Source organism: Nomascus leucogenys, chromosome 8 (genome assembly GCF_006542625.1).
Source record: "Nomascus leucogenys isolate Asia chromosome 8, Asia_NLE_v1, whole genome shotgun sequence".
In the NCBI taxonomy this organism is placed as follows: Eukaryota; Metazoa; Chordata; class Mammalia; order Primates; family Hylobatidae; genus Nomascus; species Nomascus leucogenys.
Window position 1 is genome coordinate 18,019,853 of NC_044388.1, and position 24,690 is coordinate 18,044,542.

At 36.8% G+C, this 24,690-nt stretch overlaps 3 protein-coding genes across 7 annotated transcripts in view; 2 read left to right on the forward strand and 1 right to left on the reverse strand.

The window, feature by feature from the left end:
- The window catches only part of NPHP3 (nephrocystin 3), a 45,371-nt gene extending 43,575 nt beyond the window's left edge, over positions 1–1,796 (forward strand). The window contains exon 27 of the mRNA XM_030816819.1: positions 320–1,796. Within this exon, the coding sequence (XP_030672679.1) occupies positions 320–500 (181 nt within the window). The 3' untranslated portion in view covers positions 501–1,796. The remainder of the gene's footprint in view (positions 1–319) is intronic.
- A 2,580-nt stretch (positions 1,797–4,376) lies between these two features.
- Positions 4,377–22,950, reverse strand: UBA5 (ubiquitin like modifier activating enzyme 5). Of its 5 annotated transcripts, none has more exons than XM_030816824.1 (12): positions 21,684–22,937; positions 16,521–16,566; positions 16,322–16,406; positions 13,490–13,599; positions 12,137–12,223; positions 11,389–11,473; positions 10,553–10,657; positions 10,265–10,392; positions 7,028–7,163; positions 6,726–6,801; positions 6,482–6,588; positions 4,377–5,951 (listed from the first exon to the last, which is right to left on the reverse strand). In XM_030816824.1, the coding sequence occupies exons 4-12, from the start codon at positions 13,558–13,560 to the stop codon at positions 5,868–5,870; spliced, it is 879 nt and encodes a 292-aa protein (XP_030672684.1). In that variant the 5' UTR covers positions 13,561–13,599; positions 16,322–16,406; positions 16,521–16,566; positions 21,684–22,937; the 3' UTR covers positions 4,377–5,867. The 5 variants fall into 5 exon arrangements, with proteins under 5 accessions (XP_030672684.1, XP_030672681.1, XP_030672685.1 ...); XM_030816820.1 differs by having other exon boundaries at positions 4,528–5,951; positions 16,317–16,406; positions 21,684–22,950; XM_030816821.1 differs by lacking the exon at positions 16,322–16,406 and having other exon boundaries at positions 21,684–22,948.
- The window catches only part of ACAD11 (acyl-CoA dehydrogenase family member 11), a 101,321-nt gene continuing 98,920 nt past the window's right edge, over positions 22,290–24,690 (forward strand). Inside the window, exon 1 of the mRNA XM_003265228.4 lies at positions 22,290–22,779. Coding sequence (XP_003265276.1) covers positions 22,631–22,779 — 149 coding nt within the window. The 5' untranslated portion in view covers positions 22,290–22,630. The remainder of the gene's footprint in view (positions 22,780–24,690) is intronic.

Genomic DNA, 24,690 nt, shown 5'->3' on the forward strand with positions numbered 1-24,690 from the left:
TGTTGACTTTTGCTTGCTCATTTGTATTTTTCTCAGGATGCAGAGAATACCTAACTTTCCTCAGCAATTTCACTGCCTCTATTACAACATGGTTTTAATGATATCCATATGAGACACAAAAATACTGATACTGGTAGAAAGGAGAAGAGTTTGGGTGTTGTTTTACTGGTCTGCTTGAGTGAATACACTGGAAAAAGGGGGGAAATGGGCAAATATTTACAACTTCTTTTTCTGTATCCCATAAGGTCATTTTGAATTGGTAAGAGGTTATATTCTCATTTTAAGAGTTGTTTTTTTTTTCTCTCTCTCTCTCTCAAAGCTATGAAGGAGGAGATTTTGAAAAAGCTGCTGAATTATACAAAAGGGCAATGGAAATAAAAGAAGCAGAAACATCACTCTTGGGTGGAAAAGCTCCTTCACGCCATTCATCGAGTGGAGACACGTTTAGCTTAAAAACAGCTCATTCTCCTAATGTTTTCCTTCCGCAAGGACAAAGGTAATATCAGCAGTTAGAATTCTTTGCAAATGTACCTTAAGACAAAATAATTAAACATTTGGAACATTTGAATTTGAAACTTTAACAAAATTTTGTAAGAAATTTTACTATGTGTGATTTAACTGCTATTTGTATGAAGTTGTATTGGACTACATTAAGTTGGAATTGTGACTGTGTCTGTTTTAATTGTTTAAAAGAATTTTCCTATTATATGGTATCCAAGGATGTAGACACATTAGAATTATAAGATGACATGAGGAGCAAATCATGAAGAGCAGATTGGTCTTTGTTCAACAAGAGCTGGCAGAGTAGTTAAGACAAGGAGTTCAAAAATTCCATGAATCTTGGCTAGGCATGGTGGCTCATGCCTGTAATCCCAGCACTTTGGGAGGGTGAGGCAGGAGGATCACTTGAGGCCAGGAGTTCGAGACCAGCCTGGCCAATATGGTGAAACCCTGTCTCTACTAAAAATACAAAAAAAAATTAGCTGGACATGGTGGCGCATGCCTGTAATCCCAGCTACTCAGGAGGCTGAGGCATGAGAATCGCTTGAACTCAGAAGTGGAGGTTGCTATGAACCAAGATTGTGCCAATGTATTCCATCCTGGGCAACAGGGTGAGACCCTGTCTCAAAAAAAAAAAAAAAAAAAAAAAGAATTCCATGATTCTTTTGAGCGCTCAAGAGCTACTTTAGCCTCACCATTCCTCTTGCTTTTCAGCAGTAGTCTGGCCCAATTCTCTACCTCAAAGGAAAGTTTCAAGGATTAAAGGGTTAGTGTTTATGAAAGATTCAAATTGTCTTCAGTGAAACACATTAGTCACAAGAATCCCTGATTGCTGCACTTTAAAAAATTCTTTACCCTTTCCTTGAGCAGATTGGTCCAGTCTCTCTGCTTTCTGCTCTGTCTACATTGTGTATTATTTATTACTATATAGTATATGTATCTGCATAATGTCTGAAGTCATTAATGCAGTAACAGGTCAAGCTCTTTAGCATTCTTTGACTTTTCCCAAAATATAGATATGACATTCTCCTTTATCTTCCTTCTTAGATGGCCTAAATCTGTCTCTTCATTTACCTCAAACTCAAATTAGTATGCCATTTTTATACTGAAAATTAAATATTTTTATGGATTTTATAAATATTGCAACATTTTGGATATTGTTTTGGACTATTTGTGTATTTATATATAATAAAATCATTAATTTAATACTTGTAAGATCCTAACATGAATTGTAAAAGTGAAGTATGTAATAGCCACACTTCACTGTTTTAAAATAAAAGTGCAATTTCAAGTTCTTTTTTCCCCACTCTAGTTTATACGAGAGAGCTGTTTTGCATTTTTAAAAAAATATGTTGAACTTTTTTTAGAACTTGAAATGGACTGGGCGCAGTGTCTCATGCCTGTAATCCTAGCACTTTGAGAGGCCAAGGCGGGTGGATCATAAGGTCAGGAGATCGAGACCATCCTGGCTAACACAGTGAAACCCCGTCTCTATTGAAAAATACAAAAAAACTAGCTGGGCGTGGTGGCACACGCCTGTAGTCCCAGCTACTTGGGAGGCTGAGGCAGGAGAATCACTTGAACCCGGGAGGCGGAGGTTGCAATGAGCCGAGATCGCACCACTGCACTCCAGCCCAAGCGACAGAGTGAGACTCCATCTCAAAACAAAACAAAACAAAACTTTGAAATGTTGTCAATACTTGCTTCTCAGTAGTTTGCTCGGCTTAAGGTTTTGGTTAATGTTCTCTTAAGGCCGAGTTACTACTCACAGGGTGGTCCACAAATCATTGTCACCACCACCTGGCAGCTTATTAAAAATTCAGACTCAGGCCTCTCCCCAAACCTACTGAATCAATCTGTATTTTAGCTAGATCCCAAGGTGACTAATGTGCAAATAAGTGTGAGAAGCAGTGGTGTAACTCTACAGCACTGTAGTGGTAATTTAAAAAGAAATGAGGCAGTATATAATGAGCATCCTTCTTCCTCCTTTGGGAGTAGTTCAAGAGGGAAAAATGGAAGATAAACTATACCGTAACATACATACCTTTCTGGGCTTGGCAGCTGTGAAAGACACAAAGTAATTGAAAACACAAATATAACAGACAATGATTTTAGAATTAAGCTGTTAGAGCTTAGAATTTGATTATTTAGGTACAAGTAATTTAATACATAGCAAGTAATATGTTCAGTTTATCACCTTAGAAAAACTGCTTTCGAAAATAATCTGAGACCGGTACTCTAGAAGAACCCTGATAAAAGGAAAAACTACCTTAAAAATATTATTTATTCTTTGTACCTCCAAAATTTGTGCCTGAATAACTATAGTTGGGGACATGATCACTCAAAATTATGTATTCTAAAAGAATGAAATTTAAACATAATAAACTATATTTTGATATTACTACTTATTTTACTACCAACCCAAACGTTCTCATGTAGAATACATACTTAAGAAGATAAAAATAGCTGGAACATCTTTGTGTATGCATATTTGAAGTTCTCAAATAGGAATATTTTATTCACATTACTATGCACCTTCACAATGAAAAAGGTAGCTTTCAGACAACTCAATTATAAATCTGAATTGGTAGAGTACTTATTTATTCTAGTTATAATTTTCATTCATCAATACCTTTTTTTTGAGACAGAGTCTCACTCTTTTTCAGACTGGAGTGCAGTGGCGCTATCTCTGCTCACTGCAACCTCTGCCTCCCGGATTCAAGCGATTCTCCTGCTTCAGCCTCCTAAGTAGCTGGGATTACAGTCACGCACCACCACGCCTGGCTAATTTTTGTATTTTTAGTAGAGACGGGGGTTTCGCCATGTGGGTCAGGCTGGTCTCGAACTCCTGACCTCTTGATCTACCCGCCTCAGCCTCCCAAAGTGCTGAGATTACAGAAAGGGAAATATGAAGAAAATGTGATGCAGGGGTCAAAGCTTCCTTTAATAAATATTCTTGGCGTGATGGCTCACGCCTGTAATCCCAGCACTTTGGGAGGCCAAGATGGGTGGATCACCTGAGGTCAGGAGTTCGAGACCAGCCTGGCCAACATGGTGAAACCTCGCCTCTACTAAAAATACAAAAATTAGCTGGGCGTGGTGGCAGGCACCTGTAATCCCAGCTACTTGGGAGGCTGAGGCAGGAGAAGTGCTTGGACCCGAGAGGCGGAGGTTGTGGTGAGCTGAGATCGTGCCACTGCACTCCAGCCTGGGCAACAGAGTGAGACTCTGTCTCAAAAAAATAAATAAATAAATAAATATTCTTAAGTGGCCATTACGTTTTTTGTGTTGTTCAGTGTATGTATCCAGGGAGTATTTTTATGAGAAGAAACTAGTAATACTTATTTTCTCTACAACATTTAAGTAGAACCAAACTAACTTCCCATTAACAATGAGACAGGAATTAAAGTTGAATATGTTGTTTTACTATCATTTAGAGGCTCTGTGCTAATCCAATATTGGGACTGCTTTTCCATCTTTCACATTAGAATCAATAGTGTTTACAAATCTGGACAAATGCTATGAGTTTAATAATACTAAATTCAATGATGATTAATTTTTCGTAATCAGCTGCCTTCTTATGCAAGTTTTCATGGCATGCAGACTGTCAAGAGAGTATTCTAGGATAGCAACATCTCTATTACCAGATTTTTTTTCTGGTAAAATAATCCAATTGTTTTTAATGAAAGATATTAGACAAAAAAAGTTAGGTCAATTAGGTAACATTTGGTGCAGTGTAAGACACAGGCAGTGATGCAATGCCAACTTGAGAGCAGATAAAAGAAGACAGTGAATTCTAGATATACTTTATCAAATTGTAAAATTTTATAAAACCTTACTGAACTGATATGTAAGAATTTCCAAAGGAAATTTTATTTTGAAAAACTGCATTTCATTTTTTAAATTCAAAACATCTCTCATACTAGAAAAGCTATTTTACAGTTGAATAAGCTAAATTTTTAAAAAATGATAAAAGACTCACCAAGGCAACATAAATAAGTTTCCAGGCTAAAAAAACTATCCTCCTGCTTTCCAGACTTTACTATAAACATAAGAATCACAGTATAATCCTAGCATCTCAAAACTAATATATTGAAAACATTTGGTATTTGAGACTTTCTGAAATCAGTTTTTTGAACTTTATTTTACAATCAGGGATGTACTTTTAATTTTTTATGACATTTTCTCCCTAGAGATATAATTTAGATATTCTTATCTTCAAAGTAAAAATCAAAATAGGAAATAAGCATAGAAACACCTACTGGCAGTGGTTACACCTGCATGGTATTTACGAGTCTCCAAACTATTGGAAATTTATTTCAACCAAGGTTCTCTTAAGTCTTCATAACTTGGGTGTAACTCGAGAGAAAACTAATTTATATCAATTTACAGTTTAGTGGTCATGATCAGGGAAAGTGATACTCTTCCACTGACTACAAGTCATTGCAGAGGCAGTTTAGAACTTTTCCTTTAGGCCTAATATACAGGACAAACCTTGCCACATCTCACTACCTTGAAAATCAAATTTAAATAAAGTATCCAGGAGTAGCCTAAAGAATGAGTGTAATCTGGATGGATTTTAGTCTAAATTTATGCCTTGCTCTACAGTAAGTATAGTAACTCCAGATATATGTTCCACAGATGCAATAATTTCTGTTCCTTGGTCGGTGCAGAATATAATTTATACTTCCTGAAATCAACTTTGTCTATTCATGAAGATAGCTGCTTTTTATTTGCCTTTGTCTCACTTTGAATATATATAATCCACAGGTTACAAACTTTTCCAGTAACCACATTTCAACTTGTATTTCATCAGCAAACATTTGAGAGGATGTTATTTCACAGGTTAACTATTTTGAATTCATTGTTGATCAAGTTAATAGTAGTGGGCAATTTTCTTATAGAAAGCAATTCCAAACATAATGAGCAGATGCTTGCCAGCTCTAATCAATAAGCTGTATGCCTTGTCCTCCCTGTATCTGAGGATCATACACTACTTTATTGTCCATGTCCTCATGCAACACACACAAGGGATTACTGGAAAGAAAAAGATTACAGGATCAGATTTGTCCTTCCCCTACTCCAAAAGGCCAAAACATTTCAACAGCTATGTTTTCAAGTAAGATTTATATCCTGCAATATCCTTTGAGGTTTTCTTACTAGAATGAAACGCATTTTAGGAGAGTTAATGATTTCGTTGGAGCGGGGAGAAACAGGCAAGTCACAGGATTTTCAAGAAGTATAACAATTCAGGTAAGAATATCCATTAATTAATGTTGCCCTAAGTTTTATCAGTTAAATTTTTTTTTTTAATTTCAAGGGAAGAGGCTTTAACATGAGAAATAAAATATATCCCAGTCCATTATCTACATATTCTTCATCTTGGCCATGAGGTCTTCCAAGCTTTCACCAGAGTCTTCCACTGTTACCTCAGTGACAGAATCTTCTTGCTATTGACAAATTAGGGAAATACAGTGAAAAAAGAACCATATAGAATTCTTGATGCTTAGGAATATATAATCAGTAAGTTTTGACCATGCTCAACCAGGTTATAAAGTAAATTTTCTTTAACAAATATCTTGTAATTTTTAGAAGAAAGACAAATTCTTTTACATTCCCCACCAGTCTTTTGATTTACAAGGCAGTAATTTCAATATTCTTGACAGCTCTAGTTTTTTTAAACGACATCATAGCTAAAACTACCAATAAACAAAAATGAGATCTTCATTTAATCAAAATCTATTATACTTGGTTCATTAATGAGTGAACAAAACCACTTTATTCTGTTTTAAAAGTTTAAAATAAGCTATAAATATTTGCATGTTAATACTGAATACCTCTCTCTCACATCTTAATGCCTATAGCATAAAATATCTAAAACAGGCAATACTTCATTGGCATTACAAATTAGAATGAAGATGAAAGAAGATAAATATTTTATATGATATTTACATATGGGTAAATCATATTTTTGAAGTACCTTTTTTGGAATTGTGTATGCCACTGTAATTCCTTCAGGTAAGTCTGGAACTGGACCTGAAGAATTTTTCAATTCCTCTTCTGAAACCTCAGATACCAGCTCAATACCTGTAAATTTGATCCTATGTCAGTTTTTAAGGAATTTAATAAGCAATAATTATTCAATTTGTATAATCTTATTAGATTTGCTACCATAAAAGGTTTTTGTTTTATGCAACCATTTCAATTTATAAAACAATACCTACCCCATTCATTATCTTCATGGATTATCTCTTCCTCTTCTTGTATAACCTCTTGTTTAGGCAGTGCTGCTACCTTTTTCTGTAGAAATCAAACAGCATCCAAGTGTTCTTACTCATTCTCAGTTCTCTAAAGCATTAATCAAGAATTCAGACAGGCTTTTTATCTTACCAAAAGCAAGAAAGAACATTCATTTTTGAAGTATGGTGAGTAAGTTAACCATTTATCTTGTATTCTAAATCTGTTTAAGTTATTTATTGTCCTATGCAATATGATCCCTCATGCATTCTAACAGATTGCCATATACCTTATATTCTTCCTGCTGCTTCCTGCAATTTCTGTCATCACACTGAGGATTTGGCTTCATGGACATAGTAGGAAAAAAATCCTGCATTGCATTGTATCCAAGGTAAAAACTAACAGTACCAAAATTTAACAGAAACCTAGAAAAATCAAAATAGACTTAAATAAAGAAATTAAAACCATGAAAAATACTACAACAGCTAAATTTTTTAAAAATAACTTTGAAATAGGTAAAGATAAATTTTTCTTAACCAGAAAACAGAAATCTGCATCCAGAAAACAGAAATTTTATCTTATTTACAGTGCCTGGCTCATAGTAGATGCTTCAGTGTTTATTGAATGAAGGAAAGAAAAGATTGCTCCATTTCATCAACTGTAGAACACACAATTTTTTTGAACCTCTAGTAAAGATAAAATGCTGGCAGCTAAACTATTATATGTCAACAACTTCAAGAAGCATGCTGATTTCAGAGAAGCTAAAATGTGGGAGAAGTGTATTTTTTAAATCCCTGAGATAATTAAGAAAGCTACTTAATTTTTTTTAACATTTTGTATGTAACTTACTATAAAATGCACAATCTTAAATGTATAGCTCAATAAAATTTTGTATGAGTCTTTCATGTAACCATCACCAGATCAAGATACAGAACATTTTCAGCATCCCATGTGCCTCCAGCTCCCTCCTGCCCTCCTCCCAGTCAAATCTGATACTTTTTACTCTGTTGCCCAGGCTGGAGTACGGTGGCGTGATCATGGCTCACTGTAGCCTCGCCCTCCCAGGCTCAAGCAATCCCATCTCAGCTTCCCAAGTAGCTGCGACTACAAGCAAGCACCACCATGCTTGGCTAATTTTTGTATTTTTTTTGTAAAGATGGGGCTTTGCCATGTTGCCCAGGCTTGTCTCTAATTCCTGGGCTCAAGCAATCCGCCTGCCTTGGCCTCCCAAATTGTTGGGATTACAGGCGTGAGCCACTGCATCCGGCCAATCTGATGTCTTTTATTAGGTTGGCGCAAAAGTAATTGCAGTTTTTACTAAAAGTAATGGCAAAATCCGCAATTACCTTTGCACTAACATAGTAAAAGCTTCTATACAGACAAAATCACATAAAAAAGATAAATGACAAAAGAAAAATATTTGCAAATACACATTCTTAATATACAAGACAAAAAAGAGCAACAACTATTAGCAGATAATTCACAGAAGAATGTAAGTGTTCAACCTTTTTCACAAATAAAAACAAAAATTAAATGCCTAATTTTTACCCACCAGAATGACAAAGATTACAGAGTTTGATGATACTCAAAGTTATCAAAGGTATGGGTGAACCAGGTACTTCTAAACTATGATACAAATGTATAATCCTTTTGCAGGAGAAATTTAGTAAATATTTCATAAATTCAGAAATTCTACTTTAAAAAATGTGTACTATAGGCCGGGCACAGTGGCTCATGCCTGTAACTCCTAGCACTTTGGGAGGTCGATATGGGCAGACTGCTCGAGTCCAGGAGTTCAAGACCAGCCTGGGGAACATAGGGAGACTCTGTTTCTACAAAAAATACAAAAACATTAGCTGGGCGTGGTGGTGGATGCTTGTAGTCACAGCTACCTGGGAGGCTGAGGTAGGAGGATCACTTGAACCTGGAAGGTGGAGACTGCAGTTAGCCGAGATTGTGCCTCTGCACTCCAGCCTGGGTGACAGAGTGAAACCCTGTTTTCAAAAAAAAAAAACAAACAAACAAACAAACAAAAAAGTACTATAGAAAACTCTAGGCTGGGCACAGTGGCTCACGCCTGTAATCCCAACACTTTGGGAGGCTGAGGTGGGCAGATCACTTGAGCTCAGGAGTTCAAGACCAGCCTGAGCAACATGGTGAAACCCTGTCTCTACAAAAAATAGAAAAATTAGCCAGGCATTGTGGCATATACCTGTACTTCCAACTGCTTGGAAGGCTGAGGTGGGAGGATCACTTGAGCTCAGGAGGTTGAGGCTGCAGTGAGCCATGACTGAGCCACTGAACTTCAGCTTGGGCAACACAGTGAGACCTTGTCTCCAAAAAAAACAAAAAGAAGAGAAATCAATCTAGTATTCAAAGATATATACAAGATGTAGCCTATAGCATTGTTAATAAAAAAAAAAAAGAATTAAGTAGCCTAAATGACCATCAATAGAGGGGCTGGCTAAATAGGACACATCCTTAAGAGAATACTTTGTTAGCCATGATTATTTTCTCCTTTTTTGTATCATACTATAAAATGTTGTTTAGACGGGGCCTACTACTGTCTAAACAGGCTATTTGCTCTTCTATGAAATAGCCCTAGACTGTTACTTTGAGAGTTTATATGTATGCTTTTTTCAATTTCTTTGCTCGCAACTGACATTTCTTATTGATTGGAACCTCCATGTGTCTTGTTGCAGTTTGTTCTTACTATATTGGAGACTTAGGGAATACAACTAAGCTTATTAAAGTTGTAAAATGAGGGAAAATAAATGGCCTGAATTAGAGAACACCTAAAAGGGCTCTGCTTTTAATAAAGTATGAGTTGATTCATAGACTGTGACATAAATTTCAGCAGCAAAGAAATCTTTTTCCTTCTTTTTAGCTATAGTTTAGATAGTACAGTTGCTGGATATTTGTTTTTGGATAGCAGAGGTATCCAAAAGCAGATTTTAAGAATCTTTTTAAGTATTGTTTATGTGTTTTATATTAACACTAATATAAATGTTAACATTTTATGCAAATGTAAAATTTACAGTAACACTAACGTTTAATTACATTAACAATAATTACTGTTTAGTCACATTTGGTTTATTTTTGGTAAGACTTAAATCAAGATAGTAGAAACAAGTGTGTTTAAAGTCTCTATCCACTGGACAGACTTGCAAAGATTTAAATCATTTGGTTAATGTTTCATAAATAAATATGCCACTACCATTGTATCATTTAATAAAAGCTATTCCAAATGCAGGGAGTAACTGACATTCATATATATTCACATATGAATATGCACACATGTATTATATGTAATATTTAATATAGCAATATATATGAAAAGTAGACATACATATATAAAATAGAATTTGCACATATACATATATAAAACATTTAAAACTACATTTAAGTTTAAAGTAACCAAATTATATACTTAGCTTGTAATTTCAATTTCTGAAATGCTTTGTGAAATATATTTATGTTTACTGAAAGCATACAAGACTATTCAGAAAAATTAGCCCTGACTTACTTTAACACATTTTGTACTAAGATCCCAGCAACCACACCCATAGTGGTAGGAAGACTGGCTGCACAAACACCTTCTCGTTTCAGAGTCTTTTCATCAATATTTGCAGCAACTACAAGTGGTGGAGCACACTATATGAAAAATAAAACACATTTCAAAAAAAAAGCATGAGATGTTCCAAATAGTATTCCATCCAAGTTTGTTTTTTCTTTGAAGTGTAATACATTTTCAATGCCTCTAAGAACTCGAGTACCTAACAGTGAAGAATATTCCAAAAAGAATAATGCATACCGCAAAACAAGCAGATTCTCCAGGAATTATGAGCTGTATATGCCCTGAAACTGCATTTTCACTGACCCCAGATTCCATCCATGTTTGTCCAAGTTCATTACAAGCCTTAGTAGAAATGGGTGAAAACATAAGGAAAAAAAAGAGCAAGAAGTAATTTACAAAAAATTCTTTTAACTGAATGGATTACCAAGGTCTTTTAAAATTAATTTTCAGAACAAATGAGGCAAGTTGTAAGATAATGGAATTCCTTGGTAATTACCATACTCTTTTTAAAGAGTAAAGTGACAGTATTCAAGATGCAGTCAGTAAATATTATTAAATTGAATCAAAGTTTATTGGATTTCTTGTCAAATTAATGTGAAATTTCACTTTTCTAAAATAATTTCAGGAACAAAAAAATGTCAAAATGTCATCTGAAAAGTTAAAAACAATATTCAAAAGGAAAATAATTATTTTTATTTTTGAGAAACCAGGTTTTTAAGCAACTTATACATATTTATACATTTATAAAATAACAAAAGCTAAAACTAACACTGACCAAGAATTATTATAAGATACTAATTTAAGAATTACACATCAGAGGTATTTGCTGTTTTATAGTTTACCAGCAAAAAGAGTAGGATACTGTAACACATGTCACAGCAGCAAGGCTAGACAGTCTAGGTCCCACAGCTATTAGAATAGAGTAGGCTAAGAGAATATTACAAATAAAACACAGAAAAGGGTTTACATTCAGAACTGTTTTTAGGATGGGGATTATATAGTGATATATAATACACTTGATACAGGAAAACAGATAAATCCATGAATATATCTTGCACAGCAGGAACACTCACTGTATTTATTGTCATTCGAGCTTCAAAATTGTCCACACAGCTAAGAACTAGATCAACAGGTTTTCCTTCTTCTAACCCACCATTACTAGTCAAAGAAAATAAGTTTGAAAAACATCAGGACACAAAATACACTCTAATACATTATACTTACTTGTTCAGTCCAACATTTATTCTTTCATTAAATGTTTGACTATAATTATCACATAATAAATATGTAATATTAAAGATATCATATAAAGTATTGAATAACATGAATATAACATCAATGATACTGTAGTATTACTTATTTTACAAGAACTACAAGGGTGAAGGAAGTATAAAGTATGTTCACAACAGTTACTTTTTCACTACCAGCTTTCACATTTTTATTCATGCTTCATTAGAAATGTAATAAAAGCTAATTGAATGCAATTCATTATTTCAGTGGTGGTCTGACAGTCTCTGAAGAAAACCATTTTCAGACAGAAATATAATCTAGGACACAGAACTTAAAGTTGACATTCTCTTCTTATATTGTAACTTACAGGGGTCTTTTGCTTGTTTGCTTTTTATTTTTAATTGTTTTTGGACAATATATACCTTTAAATGATATTCTAATACATAAAAATTACACAAAAATTACTATACTAAAAAAATGGAAAAATATATATCAATCTTCCATTCATCGGATTAATCCATAGATTTTTCTAATAATTTTCTAATACTTGAACTGAACATTATACAAAATATTCATAAATTAAAACTTTACCTTATTCTATCCATGAAATGTTGAAAGTTTTCCACTGTGGTTATATTATAGTTGTGTACTTCAAAAAGAACATCAGGATTAATGTTCCTAAGAAGGAAAAAGGGAATGATTATAAGCCTGTAATCCTAGCATTTCAAGAGGCGGTGGTGGGAGGATTACTTGAGTCCAGGAGTTCAAGGCTACAGTGAGCCATCATCGCACCCACTGCACCCCAACCTGGGGGACAGAGTGAGACCCTGTCTCTAAAAAAATGTTTTTAAAAAGACTACGGCTAGTAGCTGTAGTAAGAAAAAGCTGTGAGGAAATGAAAGAGCTAAAGGGCATTTAACATACCTAGAGAAGCAAATTCAAGCTATTCAAAGAAAACTCAAAGTCCTTTTCTATCTCTTTTATCTCACACTTCAAGGACTAGGTTCATTTTTGTCATAAAGATTACAAAACTGTTCCCACCCCAATCAATCTAAGTGTTGGGAATTAAGACTTAACCATGTCCAGTAACTACCTACAGCTCAGCCTCACTTCCTTAACTCAGTTAAGAACAAATTTGGGGCCACAGAGAAAATTCCTAAAGCAGGGATTGGTGAACTGTGGCCCATGGGCCAAATCTGGCCCACCACCTGTTTTTGTGCAGCCTTCAGGCTAAGAATTTTTTTTCATTTTTAAGTGGCTGGGAAAAGAATCAAAAGAACATTTTATGACATATAAAAATTGTATCAGCCAGGCACAGTGACTCATGCCTGCAATGCTAGCACTTTGGGAGGGCTAGGTGGGCAGATGGCTTGAGTCCCAAGAGTTTGAGACCAACCTGGGCAATATGGCAAAACCCCGTCTCTGCTAAAAATGCAAAACATTAGCCAGGCATGGTGGCACATGCCTGTAGTCCTAGCTACTCAGGAGGCTGAGATGCGAAGATAGCTTGAGCCCGGGAGGCGGAGGTGCAGTGAGCCGAGATTGTGTAGCTACACTCCAATCTGGGTGACAGAGTGAGACTGTCTCAAAAAAATTTTGTTTTTTAATTAAAAAAATTAAAAATTGTATGAAATTCAAATTTTGGAGTCCAAAAATAGAATTTTCTTGGAGCACAGACATGCTCATTCATGTTTGTGTTGCCTACAGCTGCTATCAAACTGCAACTAACAGTTGTAACAGAGAACATCTGGCCCTCAAAGACTAAAATATTATCTAACCCTATACATAAAGTTTGCCAACCCATGTCCAACAGGTAAGAGAATTCTTTATACAAGTGAAATCTGCATTTTATAGAGAAAAATTAAGATCCATTTATATTAACTCCTATCAAACACATAAAGTAAGATTTCACTGAATATGGTACTTGATTGCTATTCCATTTACCTCAGAGTATGTTCTGCTGCTTGAACTTTACTTAATCCTGCTTGATGAGGTTGGAAGAAAAGTCTATTCATATTGGCTAGTTCCACCTTGTCATAATCAAAGAGTAGCAACTAAAATGAAAATAGTGGTATTCTGATGAAAAACATACCAAAAAACTAAACATATCAAAAAATAAATTAGAGAGCTTTACATTTAATTAGTTTAGCAGTTTGATAAGAATATTAGCTAACTCTACAACACTAGGTGCCATATATTAATTCATTGAATGCTCATGTGAGGCATGTAGGTACTATTATCCTTATTTTAAAAATGAGGCAACTACACTTGTCCAAAGGCCACTCATCTAATATGAAGTGAAAATGGGATTCAAATTCAAGCATTCTCAATCCAGCATCTGCACCTCAACCACAATGCTTTGCTGCCTCTCTAAATAATTCACTCAGAAATTAAGATTAATTCCCTTTCATTCCATTTTTTAAAACTGTGGCAAAATCCTACTTCATTTCCATTTTTTGCTAAAAGCCAGGAATCCATTGGATAAATGAAATCTTTAACTAAGATGAAAACAAGTGCTGTAACTTAAAATATAGTATAACCTGACTCCTTTTGTGTATATGACAAAATATATACCAGTGACATGGCTAAAACATTATTCCAAATAGAATTACAAACCAGTTAATTGTTGTTTCCTGCTATATACTTAAGCCTGTTTCAAAAAGCATTTGTCTCACACACACACACACACACACACACAAAAATGGCCATTAGATCACATTTCTTATCACTAAGAACAGGCTAGAGCCAAGGACTTCCTGTCCCTTCTTCATATGAAATTCTGTGACTCTGTAATACAATTCTCAGCACACTAAACAATAAAAACAAAAATGGGATTTTCTTCTCAATAAAAAAACTAAAAAGAAAAAAAATTAACCTAACCCATAACACCTAGATAGCCCTTAATACTAGAAAAGATCTCACACTCTCCAAAATTTTCTAATCCTACTTAAGAGTCTCCAAAACATAGTTTATTTAAGCTCATCAATATTTATTAGGTCAGGCCAAGTATTAAATGAGTTTCTGCCTCATAGCTTGTTTATACATAAGTTGCGGGAAACAAACTTGGGAACAGAAGGTCTGAGCTGTAACTCTGCCACTAATTAGCTCTGATTGTGGGTAAATCACTTTCACTTTTTAGGCCTGTATCTTCATCTCTAAAATAAAGCAGCGAATATAGATCTGGTGATCCAAGGCACCCCAGATACTTTAAAGAGATCCAGAGGCTTTCAGGGATAAGAAATGGACTCTGGGTTTCCTAACATCTTCTACTTTCCTATTTAACCTCATGAATTCACTTCGTATTTATCTGTTTTACAAATTAAAGAAAGACTTCCTGAAACTTACCTGTGTAGATTCTCAGTTTACAAACTTGAGGGCACACTGGACTCACTTGGAGAATTTTTAAAAATACAGATGTTTGTGCCTCATCCCCAGAGATACTTATCATGGGGTGCAGTCTGGACACCAGAATGTTTTAAAGCTTCCCAGGTGATTCTAACTACAGCAATATATAACTACTGTTCTACCTCTTTGCTACTCAAAATGGCCTGGTCTAGCTGCATTAGCATCACCTGAAGCTTGTTAGAGATGCAAGAGCACTTCTCCAACTTTAATATGCAAATGAATCATTTGGGGATTGTGTTAAAATACAGATTCTGATTCAGTATGTCTGAGGTAGGTATTGAGAGCTGATACTGATGTTACTACTTCAGGGACTAGACTTGGAGTAGCAAGGATCCAGTGGTTCTTACTGGTGTAATCCTAGGAACATCAGCATCAGGATCACCTGGGAGCTTGTTAGCAATGTCAATTATTAAGTCCACCTGACACCTATAAAAATCAAAACCACCAGAGTAGGATCTGTTAATCTGTGCTTTAATAAGGCTTCCAACTAATTGTGATAACATACTCAAACTTGAGAGCCACTAATCTCAATAATCTCTATTATCCCTGGTCAATCAGTCAGGGTGCTTAAGTCAGCTATAAGCAATTTTTGTCCAGGTTTTGTAAATATTTTGAAAGATATCAAAATTTCAATAAACATTTTTAGTATTTTGGTGTTATTTCTATATTGATAAGTGAGTGCCAATTTTGAAATCACCTTCTTTTAAGAATTTGGGGTAGACCAACATATTAGAAAGCATTGGTAAACTGTGGGAGAATGCTTCTTTTACCAGAACAACAAATTAAAGGATATATAATTGTGGAAAGCTTATTTATTCAACCATTATGTATCTAACATCATAGACTTTGGCTTTATAAATCTAAGATTGGTAGACTGAATTCTGGTACAAGAAAGTTACTTCTTTCTAACTCATAATCTAAATGAATTTTAGAAAAAAGTAAAAGAGTACCAATTTTTAAAAATCCATCCAGAGCATTCTCTAGTTCAAAATCAAGAGTAGGAAAGGTACATGTTTTCTATTCTGTCTGGTATATGTTAAATAAAATATTTGTTAGATGTTTTAGTGTGTCACACACTTTATCAAATTAACAGCCTTCTTTCCTAAGTTTATCTAAAACGCCTAAATCCAAATTGTTTACATATTACTTCAAACAAAAACGTTTCTAAATACAATTAGACAATCTTTGTCTAATATCACCTTTTGTTTGGGTGGGGATATGTCTCAACCCAAGTAGAAAGAATAATCTAGATTAATACACTGCAAGTCAATAAGCCATTAGTAAAGAAAAAAAATCCTAATTTGTACCTGATTTACCCCAGGAGTGAGTAGTTCCCTATATGACAGGCAAAGAGAAATGTTTTTACCTTACCAATGCCACATCTTGTCAGCATTTCAGCAGTCACACTACCTACTCCACCAACACCTACTATTGCTATGGCAAAGGTACGGATTTTCTGTGAAATACAAAATAGTATATGTTGGTTAATAGCTCTTCATCAAATATGTCACCAGAGTTATTTTAATTTACTGAATTAATCTTACAAAAACTTAGAAAGGGTTTATCATACCTCATAGTCGCTTACAATTCCCATTCGTTTCAATGCCATCAAGCGGCTTAAAAAAAGAAAAATATGTTTTAAAGCTTACAGTCTTTTAGGTATTAGTAATACAAATAGACATACATCATCACAGAAAATAAACAACAAAATATAATCATTACTAATCCTTTAAAAGAGGAGGATGCTTACAGGCTGGTTTTTACCAGATGAAACTAAATTACCCAGGTACCTTTAAAAAAACTCTCCCAAGTGTAGCATATGAAACAAGATTGGTTTTTAAAAGCTATGTATTCTGATTTGCAGCCAAGATTGTGACTACTACTTAAATGTTAAGGGTCAAAGTTAAATTTCAACATTTTTCTATGCTTTGGTAGAATATGTAAATATTTAATGTTTTAACACTCAGATCTCCATCATCAGAGTAAATTCATGGCTGGAATTCCATTCTCTTGTTGCCTCTGCCCACAATGGATGATGTCTACTTTTAGTAAGCACCTACTGTATGCCAAAGACTCTAAGAGGTGCTTTAACTAGTTACTGGTAATCTGCAGTTTAAGTCTATGATTAATTCCCATTCATCTTCACTTTAAGGAGTCAAATAGTTCCACCAGCCTTGTTAGGAAATTCAGCCTCCACCCCCATTCTCCTCTCCCTCACTTGTAACTCCATTACCATCATATTCCTAAACAACATGCTAACATTGTTATTTCTTTTCAGTTTTAGTCAATTATCTGAATCAGATTTTGCTCTTATCATTCATCCCCACTGCATGCAGACATTTTCCATCCCACCAACCTCCCAATATTGTTATATGGTCATCCTGGTTAGATGTTAACTCTCCACAACTGGGCCATGCAATATATTAAAACTTACCCTTTCCTCTAACTCCCAACCCTGAAGTTAATAAGTATGTTTCTCCTGATGCTTAATTTCCTATGTATTTTCACAAATTCAACCCCAACTTTCCACTAGTTATCTAAAGTTCTTCTAGATACATTCATATTCATGAGGTATTCTATCAATTTCATCTTCTTAAAGATGTATCTCTTAGAATCTGACATGATTGTCTCTAGACTTACTGCACACATACAGCTCCCTTCCTAGGCTCTTCCTTCATCATTATACTACAAAGTCTCTTAATTTCTTTATTCTGTATTAATCCAGTTTCCTGCATGCTATAGCTCACTAGTTCCAAAGTGTCTATGGATCAGCAACAGGACCACCTGAAAATTTAATAGAAATGCAATTTCTTAGGCCCTACCCTATAATCACCCACTGAATCAGAAATTTTGAATGTGGAGTCTAACAATTTGCTTTAACAAGCCCTCCAGTAATTCTGATGCACATGACAGTTCAAAACACTGTCATCAATTATTTTTAAACTTACTCTCTTGCTGTGGTTAGAAGAACATCTTCCAGTAGTTTTGCAAAGGGTACATACAGCAGAGGTAAATTTTGAGAACTTTCATGTCTGAAAATGTTCCTTATCAAAATTATATTCTTTATAAAAATGACAAAGCAAACGGCATATAATTGTGGGAAGCTACACATATACTCTTAATTGATAGTTTAACTTGGTAAAGAAGTCTAAAGTTAGAATTGTCTTTCAACATTTTAAGGTATTGCTCCAGTGTCTCCTAGCTTGTAAAATTTCAGTGTGCCTTAATGTGAATCTGTTCTCATCCCTTGTGCTGAGTTTTTAGTGGACTCTTTCAAAATGAAAACTCACATTTTCAGTTCTGGGAAATGTCCTTGAAGAATTTGGTTACTTCCTTGTTTGGTTTGTTTTTCCTGGACTGTCTGGAACTCCTATCATTTGGAAGTTGGACCATCTGGATTTGTCCTTTATCTTCTTTCTCCAATTATCTACTATTTTAGTTTTCTGCTCTATTCTCTGGATGATTTCTTTCAACTTTATTTTCCAACACTTCTATTAAGATTTTCATTTCTATTGCCATCTCCATTTGCAAGAATTCCTGATCATCTAAATACTTTGCACCTTGTTCCTGTATCATTTGTACCATATCTTCTCTCATCTAAGGATACTAGTGATAATTTAGGGGGATGTGTTTATCTTACATAGTCTATCCAAGTTGCTATTTTTATTTTATTTCTTTCATGGTAGAAGTTTCTTTCATCCTTTGTTCTGTTCATATTTAAGTGTGGGACACTAATAAAGGTAACAATATAGGCAATACTGTTTGACTTTGGACTTCACTGTAGGGTGATCTGGCCAGACTATTTAGTTGAGAAACCCACAATGTCAGTGTCTTTCAGTCTTTCCTCTTGGCTCTATCAGATTCCCTAGAGAATAATCTTTCAAACTCCAACCTGAGTTGGAGTTCCAACCCCACGATCAGCTGTTGGAAGTGAAGAAGCAAGGCTGGGAGTCTCGGCATTCGGTATGTAAGCATTTAATTTACATTCAGTCACAGCATTCAGCATGTAAACAATCAGTTTACCCCTTCCTTCAGGTACAAAGACCTGCCCCAATTATTCTTGGAAATCTTCTATTTTACTCTTTCTAATGAAGAAATCTCTACTCTCCTCTTCTGGTAGGGAAGGAGTGTTTGCCCAGTTACCCACAGTGGAGAAGGGGATCTGGGGCTTTTGTTTCTTCAACAGATTTTCAACTGAACGTTTTTTTTAGCCCTACCTGAAGTTCTGCAAGTACCTGTGCCTATTCCTGAGCCTTTTGGGGGATTCTTGCAATAAACTGGGTTGCAAGCTTAAGATTAAACTTCTCTGAATCTATTAAATCAGTTCCCTTCACCCATTCCTTCTCTAGTTTCCAAATTGTTACTATAATCAAGTACAGGGACCCACCCCTCTCCATCAGTTATTAATACGAACCCTTTATATTTTCAAGGGGAGTTTTCTTTTAAAAAATTCCTTTACTGTCACTTTAGTGAGGTTGGGTAGAAAGTGATGGCAGATCCATCACAGGAATTTGCTATCCTTACCTTGATGCTCCCTTCAATCTTTAAATAATCTGAGAAGCATGGATGGCAACCCCCTTTTACAGATGAGGGAAACGGTTTGGGTTAATCAACTGCCCAAAATCAGCTAACTGGCAAATGGTATTCTGAGCTGGGTTTCTGAGCCAAGATTTGATACCAGGTTTTCTAATCTCAAAGCCTCTCCAGTTTTTCCACATGCTTATAACTATATTCCATAACATACAATTTTACGGTTACTTGTGTTGTTTAATATCCCACATCCATGTAGTCTCTCAAACTGAAGCGAAAGTCAGGGGCTTTATATTTCTTTTGTATCTCTTGAAGCAATTAAAATGGTGTTGAACACATACATATCCCTTTCCTATAACCTTTTGTACTTTATCATAATTCAATAACCCGTACTTTATCAGTAATAACACTGTACTTTATCATAATTCTTATCACCTGTACTGCAATGTCACGTTTACTTTTCTATTTATCTCACACTCATCTGGTAAGCTCTAGAGGGAAAATACCATGTCTACCTTATATTCACAGGGTCTGCGCATAATAAGTACTCAATACAAAGTAAATAATATTGTCAAGGAGGACTGGAAACAAAAATGTACTCAGTAAATATTTGCTGTATGAACAATTCAAAAAATTAAAGCTGAACTTTATTAAAATTCCATATACCAGTGAACAGCTTTGGGTATCAAACTGCCATCTCCTGTATAGCAATTTTAATAAAGTCAATGGTGCAAATCAGATAGAAAATACTAAATATTTAGACTTGAGTTCTGAAAGTCTTGTTTGTTATAATTACAATGTCAAGGGATCATCTCATATTAAATAATGTCTGAAAGACAACTTAAATTCATGACCCATATTCCTCTGCTTTTCATTCTGGAGGGAAAATTTCAAAGTCTTCATTTGTAAACTTTTAAAATGTCTTAAAAATGTCAAATAGTTTCCACTTATTCTGATTAGAGATGTCAGTTCATGCTTATTTAATCTCTAAAAATTTTGGACCATTAACCCTTCATATTTGGCAACACAGTTAAAACAGTGCACCCTAAGACTTCCACTGCGGCTTTATATATCACAAACTAAAACCTTTTTTAAAAATCAAAACTCTTATGCTCTTTAAAGGAAAAAAGCAACAATAAAATCTTCATTATCTACTTTAACACTATACAATTTTTAGCTACATGACTTAATTGTTTTTACTGGGGAGACGGTTCATGAGAATTTTACATTAAGACAAATCTCATGCAAGACAGGCCTTACTATTTACTACCAAGGCATGAACCTGAGGTGGTTGTCTAAGCCTCAATTTTCTCACCTATATAATGGGGGTAAAATAGTAGCAATCTCATAGGGTTTTGGTGGGAGGAGACAATGCATGTAAAGTGCTTAGCACAGTGAAAGCTCATAACTGCTTGCTACTAAATGCACCTAGCAATAAAATATTGTATAAGGCTTGCCATGTACAAGCGCTACTCTAAGACCTTTATACATACTGATTTTTTCAATCCCCACAACTATGACAGAGATAGATATTACTATTATCTTCATTGTATAGGTGAGAAGCTGAAGCGGAAAGTTTCACAACTTGCCTAAGGTTAGACAGTTATGAAGAGAGTAGTTAGATTTGAATTGCAATCAGTCTGGCGGTAAAGTCCTTACCCTTAACCATTGCACTATATTCCATCTGCTGAATTGACAAGCTTTGTTAGGAAAGAATAAAAGAGAGGCCTGGGCAGTCTTGGTAATGCCGAATGGTTTGAGATGTTAAGGAGAACCCGAATATCTCAGATTAGAGCTAACCCCGCTCTCCCCCGCCCAGACCCCATTTAAGATGCATTGATAGGCCTTTAAGTTTACCTTAGCAGGTTTTACATTTGATCTCATCTTCTGAAAGTTCTTACTATCAGTCTTATACACAGCGAGGTGGACTAATTAAGAGGCAAGGGAGATAGGAAACTGGACACACGTCCTCAGCAGGCACAGGAGCAGCACCATATGGCTGACTCACTGGAGGTTTTTTAAAAAGAGAATATCTTCGGATCAGTACTAAGATGTGGCCTTGCCCATTTGGGAACAGGATTCTCAGACCACGAAAAGGGTGGCGGGAGTCCCCATGAGCGGGACGTGGGCAGCGCCTCACTTCTGACCTCACGGAGCCTGACCTCGTCCCCCGCGCCTGCCTCCGACCGGCGGCGCAGGTTACCTGTAGGGATTCGAATCCACCACCTCTGAGCTCATCTTCTCGATGCGGACCCGGCCGCCCCCTCCGTCGCCGCTCCTCGGGACCTGCAGACTCCTCTCCTGGGCAAGTTCCCGCTCCAGCTCCCGGACCCGCTGCTGCAGCCGTTCCACAGAGTCGGCCATGGCTGGGACTCCGGCCGCCAACGCTCCCAGCCCGGGCCTTCGCCGCCGCCTTCGCCCCACGCTGCTCGGCTGGGCCCGCGAAGGGTACGTGGGGAGGCACCTCGCCGCTGCCTTCCTAGCCCAGAACCCTGGGAAAGTGCACCCAGCGCCTCACAGACAGACACGTCTCCGAGACTCCCACAGGCCTTCCTCGGAGCCACTTCCGGTGCGTCGCAGACATCGCTCCCCCTCAGCAAAAACCTGGCTCTTTCGGCTTCCTTCCTCGCTGAGTCGGCTAAACCCGGCCGCAGCAGGACCGGGGTGATAAGTGTCCAGGGCAGGAGGCCTGCGATGTTGCCTTGCTAACCGGGTGTCTAAGAGAAACAGGGTCTTTTTATTCTTGGGCTCGAGGTCCTGACGGGCCTTTTTCTGAATGGGACCTTGCAGGTCTTCCGCCTGCTGTTGCATTAAATTTGGGGATGGAAGAGGCTTCTGCGTCTTTCCTTACTCGCAACGATGACCATGGCTTTGCTTTCTTTAAAATTGAGGCCTCCAACTCTGACGCTGACTGGAGAATTGAAATCCGAACACACATTGGGCTCTTTTGGCACTTGACTAGAGCTAAAACCTCCAGATTCAGCGGGCAGGCGTTGCTCAGCAATGGCGCGTAGGGTGTGTGTGGTTGGCTGGAGCCAGACCCCGCCCCGGCCTCGGCCCACGCTCTAGAGGGGACGTTGCCCCAATCCTGAAGGACCTCGGCACTCGAGACCTGTGGATGCCGCGTTGCTGTGGCCTGCGGGCGTGATCATGAAGCCAGGTGCTACTGGCGAGTCCGATTTGGCCGAAGTGCTGCCCCAGCACAAGTTCGACAGCAAGTCCCTGGAGGCCTACCTAAACCAGCACTTGTCTGGCTTTGGGGCCGAACGTGAGGCTACGCTGACCATTGCCCAGTACAGGTATCGACGCCAGCCTTTGCCTCCACTGGAAACAAATTTGTGCATTGAGTTTTCCTTCCTTTGGCCCTGGGTGGTTTCCTAAGTTTCTCCCGCCCTGATTGCTTTTCCTGCAGTCAGTGGACGCACCCTACAAGCATGAGCTGCTATTGCCGGCCCCCCAAATTCGATGCTGGGGGCTTCCCAATTGGAGGGCGGTAATGGAAGCGCAATAACGTTCACCATTCCACTATCCAAAGGAATCTTTGTTAAAGGATGGATTTATGTCCCTTGAGGATTCACCAAGGCAATTAAGGCTACAAATTCTGAGAAAAGATGCCTTCTTTTGTGATACAACCATTAGATCTTTTTCTGAGAAGCTGGCGTAATTCAGTTTGATTGGCCGTATTCCGGGAGGCTGAGTTAATGACACCAGATGGAGGATCCGAATTCGAGTACTAGCTTTTCCACTTAGGAGGTCACAGCACCACTTTGGGCCTCAGGTTTTTTGAAGTGAGGTAATGGAACTGGGTGAGAGGATCCTGAGAGTACCGTTCCCCACCGGGAATCTGGCTTTAGTCTGATGTTTTACAATAGATAATACATTCTTAAAACTTTATTCCAAAAATAACATTGTTACTAATACAGGGCTATAGAAAGAGTCCTATCATTCAGAAAACTGGATCTGTCACTTGCTGTCTGGGAGTTTAAATATGTTACATAAACACTCTGAGAACTAGTTTCCTAAGTTGTAATACCTGTTTTGATTAGTCTTATTAATGAAATGAAGTACCGTAATATAGGCGAAAGGGCGTAAAAATTGCAACAACATAGTATGCTAGTGGTATTTTATCACTGGCATTTATATTCTTTGACTACCGATTTTGGTGAAAATGAAAATAGTAATAAATGAGATGGATCAGGGAACATTTTAGGGTGTAGAATTAAAAGGTCCCATGTCCCAGTAGATATTGGAGGATGAAGGAAAAGGTGGAATAAAGAATAGCTGAGATTTATAGGCTAGAAGCCTTGTGTTGTAACAAACTAAAACAGATCAAAGTTCAAATTTCAACTATGTCAATTGCTGTGGAATTTGGACAAGTTACCCTTTGAACATCTAGTCCTGCTTTGGCAAAAAGGAGATAGTAACGTTCATATTGTAGGGGTGTTGAAGAGGTACATAACTGAAAGATACTTAATTCTGAACCAAGCTGAATGTTAAACCATAATCATGTTCAAAAAATGAAATTAGTTGTGGTATAAAAATTGCTTCCAGAAATGTTGTATAAGCTTGGTTTAATAAATATATATGGAACTCTGGATCCCACAGAGAACACGCATTCATTTCTAGGACACACGAAAAATTTTATAAAAATTGAAAACACATAGGCCATGAAGGAAGTCTCAGAAACTCAAAAGAATCAGTCTTTATATTTTGAAAATGTGTGTTTTGGCCGGGTGCAGTGGCTCACACCTGTAATCCCAGCACTTTGGGAGGCCGAGGCACGTGTATCACTTGAGGTGGGGAGTTCAAGACCAGCCTGGCCAACATGGTGAAACCCCCATCTCTACTAAAGATACAAAAATTAGCCGGGCGTGGTGGCACGTGCCTGTAGTCCCAGCTACTTGGGAGGCTTAGGCAGGAGAATTGCTTGAACCAGGAGAGGGAGGTTGCAGTGAGCCAAGATTGCACCACCACACTCCAGCCTAGGTGACAGAATGAGACTCAAAAAAAAAGGAATATGTGTTTTTTTTAATGCCAAAAGTTTAACAGAAGATAGCTAACAAATACATGTTTATAAATTAATTGATTCATGGATTAAAGAGCCAATAATCTACACAGACAGTAAAAGACTATCAAAGTTCAGTGTACAGAAATCACCTGCATTTCTCTACTTTAGCAACAGTTAAAATGTAATTTTCAAAAACTTACAA

Bases quoted from the DNA above. Each gene is read 5' to 3' on its own strand.
- UBA5 (XM_030816820.1), bottom strand. From the start codon at position 21,844: ATGGCCGACTCTGTGGAACGGCTGCAGCAGCGGGTCCGGGAGCTGGAG. The intron at 12,224-13,489 runs GTAAATGGAATA...TTTCCTTCTTAG, and splicing joins GCAGCAGAACATACTCTGAG to GAACATTAATCCTGATGTTC. The intron at 7,164-10,264 runs GTAAGTCAGGGC...TGATTTTTCTAG, and splicing joins TTAGTACAAAATGTGTTAAA to GTTTCTGTTAAATTTTGGTA.